Genomic DNA, 11,943 nt, shown 5'->3' with positions numbered 1-11,943 from the left:
CGGAAGCCGCGCGGGGCGGGGCGGCCGCGGGGCGGGAGGGGAGCGGCCTCGCCATCCCCCGCTCCGAGCCGGCGGTGACGTTAAAAGGGTAGCATGAAGTGGGGGAGAGGTGCTGACTCCCTCGAGGGCGGACGCGCCCCGCACAGACCTGGGCTAGTCGGAGGGCTGGGCAGTCGCCAACTGGGTGAAGTTTTACAAGGTCAAGTGCTGGTCTGCGCCTGGGAGAGGATAACTCTGGACGTACGTACAGACTGGGGAGCGAGAGGCTAAAGACCTCATTTCTATCCACCTGGAATTCCTGGTTGATGGAAAATTGATTCTAAATCTGCAGTGCCCGGGCGGGCAGGAGGGCCAGCCGTGTCCTGGGGCTCATCGCCATCCGGCAAGGGAGGGGATTGTGCCCCTCTGCTGTGCACTGGGGTGGCCTCACCTAGAGTGTTGGGAGCAGTTCTGCATGCTACAAGATATGAAAGACATTAAGCTATTAGAGAGCTTCCAAAGGAGAGCTATGAAAATAGTCATAGGTCTAGAGGGGAAGCCACATGAGGAGCGGCCGAGGTCACTTGGTCTGTTCAGCCTGGAGGAGACTGAGGGGAGACCTCACTGCAGTTACAGCTTCATCATGAGGAGAAGCAGAGAGGCAGACACTGATCTCTTCCTGTGGTGCACAGTGACAGGAAACAGGGAATGGCCTGAGGTTGTGTCAGGAGAGGTTTAGGCTGGATAGTAGGAAAAAGTTCTTCCCCCAGAGAGTGATTGGTCACTCGAGCAGGTTCTCCAGAAACCTGGTCACACATCAAGCCTGCTAAAATTCAAGAAGCATTTGGAAGATGCTCTCAGGCACATGGGATGTCTTGCATAGGATCAGGAGTTGGATTCAGTGATCCTTAGAACTCAGTATCTGTGACATGGGGAGAAAGCCCAGCTGGGGTTGCACTAGAGGCAAGGGCTCTTTGCAGCTGCTGTCCCTCATGGGCTGTGCCCTTAGCTCCTGTGGTGTCCTTAGCAGGACTGAGACCAGATGCAAGCCCTGGCTGGCCCAGGGGACTCCTCACCCAGGGTAAGTGGCCCAACTGCTTTGTGAGTGGGCTTTGGCATAGAAATATGCAAGGGTGTTTCTGTGGAGCAGGTCTGGACTGATGGGTTTCTGTGCCACCTGTTAAAATGTTATGTGAGAGAAATGCTTGTGGGATGTTAAAATGTTATGTGAGAGAAATGCTTGTGGGATGTGACTTGCAGCTCCACCGTAGTAAGAGTAAGCAGTAGCAAGAGTGATTGGGTGGCAGTTGGAGCAGTCTTCACATGCTGGAGCAAACATTTGAAGTTTGGTGAAGCACCACTTTTACTGGGGAGGGCATGTGAGGCCCAGTGTAGTACACAAGCCCTACAAGGAACGACTGAGGGAGCTGGGGTTGTTTAGCCTGGAGGAGACTCAGAGGTGACCTTATCACTCTGAGCATCTTCCTGAAAGGTGGTTGTGGTCAGGTGGGGGTTGGTCTCTTTCCTCAGGCAAAGACTGACAGAACCAAGGGAAATACAGGTTGGATATTAGGAAAAAGTTTTATACAGAAAGGGTGATAAAGTATCGGAATGGCTTGCCTGGGGAGGTGGTGGAGTCATCATCTCTGGATGTGCTTAAAAGAAGACTGTATGTGGCACTTGGAGCCATGGTTTAGTTGGGATGTTAGGGTTGGGTTGGACTTAATGATCTTGAATGTCTCTTCCAACCTGTTGATTCTGTGACTTCTCTTTGCATCTGCAGCAGTGTCACTTTCTGGTTTTGCTACTCTCTGTCATGCCAAAATGACTTCCCATTACCTGCTGTCATGGTTTAACTCCAGCCAGCAACCAAGCCCCATGCAACAACAGCTCACTCACTCACCTACCAGTGGGATCAGGGAGAGGATCAGATGGGTAGAAGTTAGAAATCTCGTGGCTATGGAAAGCAAAAGCTTCACAGAAAAGCAAATCAAAACAAGGAATTGATTTGCTATTTCCCATGATCAGGTGTTCGGCCAGCCCAATGAAAGTAGAGCTCTGCCGCATGTAACAATTGATTGGGAAGACAAATACCATCACTTAAAAGGTCCCCCCCATTCCACCTTATTCCCTCCACTTTATATCCTGAGCTCTTCCTGAAGCCTGTAGTGCTGCATGGGATTGTTTTGACCCAAGAGCAAGACTCAGCACTTGGTCTTCTTGAATCTCATACCATTGGCCTGGGACCATCGATCCATCCAATCTAGATCCCTCTGCAGAGCCTTCCTGACATCCAGCACATCAACCTCCCACCCAGCTTGGTGTTGTCTGAGAATTTACTGAGGGTGCACTCAATCCCCTCATCCAGATTATCAACAAAGATACTAAACAGGAGGTTGCAATCTCGCAGCTCATTCTTTTTCCTTTGAGATGGTAATTATCTTTCCACATTGATGTCTTTCCTCTTGATTGTTGAGCTACACTCCTAGCACCAGCTCTGTGCCCCAGCCTTTATCTCCAGTTTTATCTCTCTTACCTTTCACAATTCAACTCTGTGGACTGTTTTGGAGCTCTTTCTCTCAATTGAATGATTTCCTCAAACATCTGAGCAAAGACAACATCTGCTAGTTGTACCATAGCAGAACTAGGATGACAGCAGCAGCAGTAGGAAAGGAGGGGAGATTATACTGCTCCTTGTGTTTGTTTTTGAAGCATCCACACCGTCTGTATATTTGGCCATTTCAACACCCTGGAAGGTCCAAGTAGTAAAGTCCATGTTGAGAATGTATGTTGTGTGACTTTAATAGTTATTTCAATAATTTTCCATTAGGGATGCTTTAAGTTTATCAGATGCAAGTGTTCCACAAGTAAGTTTCTCTGTAATAACATCCTAGATTTTTTTTCAAGACAAAGTAAAGGGATGGGTACACAGATTTCTGGAGGACATTATTTCAGTTGGTAATGACACAAATTTTTTTTCATCAGCAGCTTTTAGATGTCAGCAATGACATTAACCAACTTCAAATACAGTCTGCTAAAAATGTCGCCATGAGAGATAGGTTATCGGGAAAAATATGACTAATAAATGGGTATGCTCCATGCTTTTACCCCATTAATTTATAGCATCTAGGAATAAGGACAAAGGATTTTTCTGACGTCTTTATTTTTCAAGAAACAAATACCAGTATTTTCCTGAACTCAGGAGCTATGGAGATATGGCTTTCCACTTTTTTTTCCCCTGTGGTTTATGCATTTTGCTGTCTCTTAAGTGGAAGATCACACCACTACTTTTGCTGAGTAAGAAAACTTTTAGGGATATAAATCTGGAAACCTTAAAAACATGTAATAAATATTACAGTAGATGTAACAGATGTGTTTTTTCTCTAACTGGATACCTCTTTTCATAAATCTGTAATTTTTCAGAAAGTTCTAATGCCTACCCTGAAAAACATATTTTTAAACTTTTTAAAAAGGATTATTTACATAATGAATGTAACCAAATGTGTGTGATACAGTAATATGTAAGGTACTGATACCAATGCAGAAATAAAAAATTTCAACTGTGTTACAATGTTTAGAACACTAAGACATTGGAGTCTATCAGTTATACAAACTGTTTCTCTTGTGAAGATAAAATCAGTAGAGGATTGCATTGCCTAACTGTCCTACAACCTGACAGTTCTGTTATTACAGGATTGCAGATACCAAGTGGTCAGTGCCCAGCCAGGTGTCTCAGATACATTCCTAGCTGTAAGCAATCCAGCAGCTTTGATAACAGACTCCATACCTACCATGAAGTTGATCATTTGACTCCCAGGCTCACTATTCCATTTCTGTGTTAATTGTTGGGAGGTGAATGGACTACTTGAATAAAAATTTCGTGAGTAGGCTTGGATCTACTTGCCACCTGGGAAAAAGAGTTGCTTTTTCCCTGGCTTCCAGAATCTGCAGACCAGGGGTTAACTCACATATGTGCAAATGAGACAGGTCTGCTATGTAGGGTTTGCAAGTGCCTGGATGCCTGAGAGGCCTCTTAAGTCCTGGACTGCCCTACTGGCAAATACCACACTCCCGCAGTTCAAAAAGTCTTCTTCCACAGGTTTTTAGACTGTGTGCTATAGGATATATTTTCCTTGGGGAAATATCTTGCAGCCCTGTCCTGCAAGCAGTTAGTGTTTCTTTGCCTTTCTGTTCCCTGTAGGGTGGGGCTGTTGGTCCATTTGTCCTAGCTGCTGGTCAGTGTGAAAGCAGTTTTGTTGTCACTTGTGTTTTCAGTTGTGCTTTTCAATTAATACTTGAACACTTACTATAAGGGGATGTCATGACGATAAAGCTCATGTAAAAAGTTTGTCATGCCCTGAAAGCCTGTCTCAAAAGCATGTTTGAAAAATAATCCAAAATTTCTTTGGTATACCACATCCATGTCCATTTTAATTCTGTTTTATTAGAAGGATATTAAAATACTGAAGTCAGTGTGGCACTGTCCCCTGCGATTGTGACTGGAGTGGGTGGTGTACAGAAGAGTCCAAGATAATTGGTTTTGTTTTAAGAAGGGAGTGCCAAATGAAGATGTCTTCACCTGCCTAATAGAAGGATGGGCAGAGCCAGGCTCTTCTTGGCTGTACTCAGCAAAAAGACAGAAGACTTGTGGATACAAGGGACAACAAGCATATTGATAGAAAGAAAAGTGTCCTCACTGTGAGCCATGATTGAACATTGGAACATGGTTACGAAGGGAGATTGTATAGTCTCCATCCTTAGAGACACTCAACACATAATGAGAGAAGATTTGAACTATATGATCTCTAGAAATACTCTTCAGCCTAAGTTATTCTGTGATTTCAATGATGGCTCTTTTAATCATTTATACAGCTCTCTATCAAGATAGAATTTTATTTTCAGCTTATTCTAAATATGAAGAGAAAAAAAACAGGAAATACTTTCTTAAAATTCAGTAGGTTTTCTTTTTTTCACTGACTGAGACATTTCTTTGCCAATATTCAAGAAAGAAACATTATTTTTCATTGTGAACACTCTAAAGTAGATTTTTCTGCCATTAATTCATCAGATCATGCATCTAACTTAAGTTTTATAGGGAATAAAATAAAAGCTTGTTTCTCTTGAAAAGCTTCCAATCTTGAAGAATCTTGATTCTTCAGAAGAATTCTTACGTATCCTCTCTTTGTTATAATAGGGTCAAAGTTAGATCTCACATATAAGGCCAGTAGGTGGAAGTAGATGAAAATATAAAGACAATTTGGAAATAATAATAATTTTTTAAAAATCGCTCTCTCCTCTTGTAAAAAATGAGAAACAAGACATTTCCCTAACCAGATACACTTAGATTTCAAATAAAGTGAGATTCAACTGTACTCCAATGATTATGTATTCATGTAATAGTTCTTTCTTGTTTGTGGCTTTTTTTTTCTTTTTGTGAATGAAAATTAGATTGGCTGAATATATCTTTCAAACGAGTAAGACAAACTCTGCAGGTTCTTTGTTTCAGGGGAAGTTGTAAAAGAATCCTTAAAGGCAAATTACTCCATTAGGTTAGCACAGATGTGTCATTTACATCCAAACTTTGGGGATGTGTGTGCAATATCAGCACGCACCTGTCCAGCTGGATGTGTGAAAGCATCCAAAAAGGTCATAAAAGGTTCTTTTCATTTTCAACAGGAGGATGGTGAGACTGATGTAGATGACAACTAAACTACAGCATTAGTTTACAACCTGATAAAAGAGGGGGGTAGAGCATTATGCTCCAAGAAGCTGGGAAGGGACAGATTTTCTCATCAGCAGCATGATCAGACACAGCTGCTTCTGGTGACAGGTCTGCATCTCAGTTACAGCTTTGACTTAGGTTACTCTCTGAGCCACTGAAACTGAAAAAGGGATTCATTCTTCATGCACCAGATAGTGGAGCTGTGCAACCCATTGCAAGAGGATGTCATGGATGACAGCTGTTTAAAGGGAGACTGGAAAAATACATGAAAGAGTAATTCATAGACATTTTATATATATAAAGAAATGTCATTCTACTGTTCCTTTGATGTCTATTTAACCACTGTGATAGAAAGAACATTGAACTAGGTGGCCCTTATGTTTTCTAGGTTCTTCAGATGGACCTTTCACTTTTGTGCATATTCTAAAAGCCTATATTTTTAAATGGTCTTTATGAAATCCCATAATAAATTATTTTGCTGCTTGTAATATTTGTTTGGGTCAGTGACTGAGCAAATATTAACTAAGGGTATTGCCCAATATTATTCTACCATCATTTATAAAAGCAGGACAGGTTTACAGTGTTGCAGGAAGATTATCTACCATAGTTGTAACACAAGCAGTTTTAATGACAGAGACTATTGCACCCTGATGTTTCAATTAAGACTTAATTCACTCTAACTTTCCTATATCTGAAGAGTCTTGTTCTAGAATGATGTGTTGTCTTGTTTTTTTGTTTGGTTGGTTTTTTTTTAAGAAATGGAAAAGCTGATTGCTTGTGTGCAAAAAAGGCCAGATGCTATTTGTAGACTGATTTGCTTTCCATGGGCTGGAGCTGGAACTGCACATCTTGCTAAATGGGGCAGACTCTTCAACGATGCAATTGAAGGTTAGTAATTTTGTAGTTACAGTAGAAGTTAAGCAATTCTGAAATACACAGTAGCCAATTTTTTAAATGGAATACCATAGTCTTGAGAATACCACAATCTTTATCCAGTGTGTCTTCTCCAGAAAGTAAGGAACTAGCATTTCCACTAGGGTACATTTTCTGTACCAGCTTGAATCAAATTATATTTGATTGGGTGAAAAAATTATATCCTCAGAGCTACATTTCACAAGAGTACAGTATGCTTGACTGATTCAGAAACTACTGGTATGATTCAGAAACAGAAGTACACTGAATATTGTTGATAAGCCAGTCTTCAGCAAGGTTAACAGTGAAGATATGAGAACTATTTGTGAGGCTGCAGAGTATCTCTTATCCAGTATTTGTAATTCTTGTATCAAAACTGAAATTTAATCTTTGAATTTTATAACAGTGAAATGACATTTAGTTATACTATGAAGTAATTTTCATTGCTCACAAGATATATCAACATTAAAAAGATCCATTGCTTGACCTATTTGAAGAGGAATCAAGGCCATTTTCCAGATCTTCCACAAAGAAAAAAATAATTTCATATTCATGAGCATTGCCATTGCAGTTTTACCAGTCCTCTAAAATGCAAATATACTTTCTGGTAAGCAGTTGCACATTGAATTTTCCTTGAAATTAGGAAAAAAAAAAAAAAAACAAACAAAAAAGAAGAAAGAAAAATATTCTGTCCACTGGAACTACTTCCAAGAAAGTTACTAAGGAAATGGCCTAGGACGCAGATGAATAAAGTCAGGGCACAGCATGTTCTTTCAGAGATGGTTTCTGCAGAAAGTACAGAAGATGCAAACTTTTCTGTACTGGTATCTATGGTATTAGGTTGTGGTTTAGTCTAGCTCTTCTAAAAGAGTCTATCTCTTTGTGTCTGACCCATTACTTCAACATAACTGGTAGTATGTATGATGTCAAGGAGATTTGAAACAAATCAACATTTTTTTCTGATCTGTTAATTCCTTACTTTCACTAAACAGTGAAAGTCCTCAATTTTGAAAGGAAAATAGCAAAAGCATGTAAATTTTCTTCTCTATAAATATAAACATCCACCAGTGTGCACAATGATTCCACATTTTCCAATGTGCAGTGCTGAAGAGCTGACAAAAAAGAGAACAGGGATAGTACAAGTCTAATATAGTTTCACTTACTAATGCTGCTCATGAAAGGATATATTTTACACAACTCTCAAACTTACTATTACTGAAATTAATTAATTTGTGGTTGTTATTAAAAGTTGTAACAATAAAGTTTCTTTCAAACCTCAGCTGAAATCAGGATCTTGTGGATTCTGATCCAAGGCATTTATCAATCAGATCAGTTGGAGGGGCAGCATTTGAGAGTAAAGGAAGGGTGGAAACCTAATCTCCTGCAGGATTAAATCACAGTAGCAGCAATAGCAAGCAAGTGCACAGGATCAATTGTAAGAAGGATTAATTAAAATAGTGTGTATATTCTGCAGAATAATTAAAAACTTAATTAAAATTATTTTACTGTATCTATTTGAAATAATAATTCTTTTCCCTCCCTTCCTTCACCTCTTCTGCAGTGTACTGTATAAGGCTTCCTGGAAGAGAAACTCGTCTTGAGGAGCCTTTTGCAAAAGACATGACAAGTGCAGTTAATGAAATTACAAGTGTTTTGTTAAAAGCATTGAAAGAAAAACCATTTGCATTTTTTGGTCACAGGTAAAAATATATACAGTTTTAGGAGATCTAGGAATAGAGTTACTTGGTTTTATTTGCAAAATAAAAAAAAAAATGCTTCTGCAAGGATCTTCTGTCAAATCATCCTAAAACATGCAGTTGCTGTCAAATAATCTGATTATTTATTTATTTTTTTATTTATTCAGGTGCAACATCTGAGCATGTGTTTCTAATAAATTATAATTGCATTTATTGTTAATATTTGTGCCAGTGTTTGATCTATATGAATGCAGGGGGTGAACTGTCGGTATCTGTGGTATTGATGATTCTGAGATTGTAGAAAGTCTCTCAGGGCTCTGTACAGGGGGATTCCTGACCCCCTGCCAGGGTCCCAGACCTTCCAGGGAAGCCAGAGGGATGCCCTGGATTCCCACAGCGAACCATTCATGAAACACAGATTTTAAAGATTGCTGAGTCTCAAGTATTCAAGATAACTGTTCTTATTGAAAATTAAGGAGACTATTAAAAGAAAAAGAATATGAAAAGGTCTTATTTGCAAAATTAGACTGTGAAGGAATATACTTCATGTCAATAAACTAATATTATAATCTGCATGTCATATACTATTTCAGCATTGTTCAAGATAGCCAGTTATCACTGAAATTAAAATTATGTTTGTATTTTCCAGTTTTTATGTATGTTTTTACTTACTTTGCTTTAATTTTTTCTTTTGTTGCAGTTTTGGAACTTATTTGAGTTTTGCCTGTGCACTTCAGCTGAAAGAAAAGTACGGACTGGAGCCAGTCCATCTTTTCATGTCAGCAGCACATGCCCCAAATGTAAGCTACAGAATCATTAACATTATGAAACAGAACCATAGATTAGCTGCTAAGAGTAAGAATAATATTTTCCAGTATGGTATGCAGAGTAGTTTTAATAAAAAAATCAACATTTCTTCAGAATCTATGGAATGAAAAGTGTTCTGAGGTTGATGCAGAATACCTAATATTTACTGCTGCTAACCTTAGCCTTGGGAGAACAATCTCCTTAAAACTAATGCTGGGGCTAATTAATGCTTAAACTAACTAATCCTTAAACTACACTTTTTTGAATATTGTGTTATTTAGTATAGCCATTGGTTTAACACTCAAAAATAATCAAATCAACATTCTAAGTGGTCCTCCTTACTGTGTAATGTGTGAAGTAACTGTCTTTACCTAGTCTTTCATAAACCCGCTGCATCAGCTGTCAATACATTGGTCCAATTTTTTTCTCTCTCCTCATTCTTTGTAGGATTTTAATCAGTTTTTTTCTGAGGTTTTGCTGATTCTGCTAGTCTTTCTCAGAAAATCAGTAGTGAAGTGACATTTTTCCAGTCCTGTCCTCAGTCAGCATTTGCTATTTCTATTATTCCGTTTCTAAGGCTTCTTAGCAGTCCTGAATAGGAGCTCATGATTCATAGAAGCAATTATTATTCCTGCAAATTTCCATAATCAGTTGGTCTCTTCAGTCCTACATTAGCCAGGTTAATGTCCAGTGTTAGGTTTTTATTTCTCTTAGATTATTTTACTAGTTGTATTTCAATAGTAAGAGTCAAGCTTGAACAAAATAATATTAACAGTTGTTTGTCTGTATAAGTTTCAGAAGTAGAGAGTACTTGGCTCACTCATAGTTTGGAATTTCAGTAAGTACAGTCTACTAACCCTTTCCATGAAGTGCTCTCTGTGAATGTGAAACGAATCAGCCATTGTATTCTGGAGATGAAAAATTATTGTACTTTCTACTAAAATAATTTTAATGAAAAGGTTCTTTAAAGTATATTATATACAACATGTGATCTGCTTTGTTTGGTACTGACAGTCTGCAGCACATCTTGCCATCAAGAGCATGGTCCTACCTGATGGAAACAATGACCTTCTTGCAATCATGAAGATTCTAGGAGGAAATTTTGAATATCCACCTGATGAAGACAGTTGGAGTGATATGGTGCTTACTTTCAGAGAAGATGTTAGAATTCTTCAGACGTCTTCGTAAGTTTTACAACTTTGTATCACTTCTGTATTTGTATTTTACATTTTTATTTCTCTCTGATCATGTTTTCTTTTTTCTTTCTTAGTAACTTGTTTTAATTTCTGTTAGAAAAATAATAAGAAACAGTAAAACATAATTTTTTTTCCTTTGTGTGCTTTTCTATTTGTTTTCTGGTATTTAAGCCCTAGATGAAACAGTGTGTACTGCAGCAACCACAACTGTTAATGCAGTAGTGAACCTGTCATGGCAGAATTACAGTTCTACCTATGATCCAAAGTTAACAGCTACTAAAAGGGAATATTCTCACATCTTTTATTGTTTTCTGAGATTAACAACCTCAGCTCATTATGCTTCAGGAACATTGCTTTCAGCCTCCAGATCCTCTAGCCTAACCAGAAAAAGAATCCCTGTATTCTGGGGCACCAAGACAGCAACTGGCTTCCTGTGTCCTAACTGCTCTCCCCACTGGACATCACATGACAGCTCATGTAGCTGAGTGGTTAAGGCTTATTGGCAAAACCAAGGACACTCTTGGATGTGGGACCCATTTTGGTCTTAGGAATTTGACATTGAAAGGCACTGAAATGTTAGAATTTGTATATAAGTAGATAGCATCATTATTTATTGTAGGTGAGAATTTTTATTGCCGATCAAAGCTCTTTTTTTTCCCCTAACTATTGGGTCATTCTTTCTTTACAATTTTATATGTAATTGCGGTAAGGTAAGGAGCTAAGGTCTTCAAGAGTATTTTCTTTTCCTGATGTTCTGTATAATCTAACTCCCAAAATTTGTTAGTTTTGGAGAAAAACAAAAAACCCTTTTTTGTATGTGGAAGCAAATTCCAAATATATGTATCTTATGGAATGTTTTATGACTACTTTTTATGTTCACAGATTTGAGAAGACAGACATGAATACCCCCTTCTCCTGTGATATAACCTACTTTAGTGGGTCTGATGATAAAATATTTGATACAAAAGGTACTTTGCTTAAATGGTTTTCCTCTTGAACTTACACATTTTCTTGTTGTATTATACCCATTAATTAGAGTTTTCTAGAGTCTACCTACTTCTTCAAGGAAACAAATCAAGAGAGCAGTTTAAATATATGAACAAAAATCTTGATATGGGATTTAAAATAATTATTAAATTATAGCTTTGAAATAGTTATACAAAATGACCACAAGAGTTGACATTTCTCTGACACTTTAAATATCTTTTTAGGTTGGCAAGAACTAACGAGTGGAGATACTTCATTTTATGAGCTTCCTGGAGGTCACCTTTATCTGCTGAAACCATCTAATGAAAGCTTCTTGATAAAACACATCACAAGAACCATAGAAAATGCCAATCAATGAGTATTTTCTTCAATTTTAATAGCAGGATGTATAAGATTAGTCCACAGCAACTTGTAATAAGCCACTTCTCTCTCTACATTGCATGCAGTTATGCCTCAAAGTTGTTCTGTTCCTCTGTAATCCTTTATAAGGGGAGTTTTCCTGATTTTTTGAAAACAAACATTGGCTTTGAGTCTTAAAAAAGGTTTCATCTTTTCCTTCTTCTCTTGCACATGTACAAACTCTTCAATTTATTCCATAACCTTGTTTGCAACAAAATTACGTCTATGTTATTTTACTGTTAGA

The 11,943-nt window shown here is 38.4% G+C and overlaps 1 protein-coding gene across 1 annotated transcript; it reads left to right on the top strand.

Moving 5' to 3' along the window:
• The first annotated feature begins 24 nt into the window (after positions 1 to 24).
• OLAH (oleoyl-ACP hydrolase) lies at positions 25 to 11,825 on the top strand. The gene is made up of 7 exons (XM_021551743.4): positions 25 to 240; positions 6,458 to 6,589; positions 8,175 to 8,313; positions 9,011 to 9,110; positions 10,132 to 10,301; positions 11,196 to 11,281; positions 11,525 to 11,825. The coding sequence occupies exons 2-7, from the start codon at positions 6,460 to 6,462 to the stop codon at positions 11,656 to 11,658; spliced, it is 759 nt and encodes a 252-aa protein (XP_021407418.1). The 5' UTR covers positions 25 to 240; positions 6,458 to 6,459; the 3' UTR covers positions 11,659 to 11,825.
• Positions 11,826 to 11,943: the final 118 nt, after the last annotated feature.

The sequence above is a fragment of the Lonchura striata genome, chromosome 2 (genome assembly GCF_050655825.1).
Source record: "Lonchura striata isolate lonStrDom1 chromosome 2, ASM5065582v1, whole genome shotgun sequence".
Classification (NCBI taxonomy): domain Eukaryota; kingdom Metazoa; phylum Chordata; class Aves; order Passeriformes; family Estrildidae; genus Lonchura; species Lonchura striata.
Note: the sequence above shows the minus strand (reverse complement) of the source record. Positions and strands in the feature narration are given on the sequence as shown.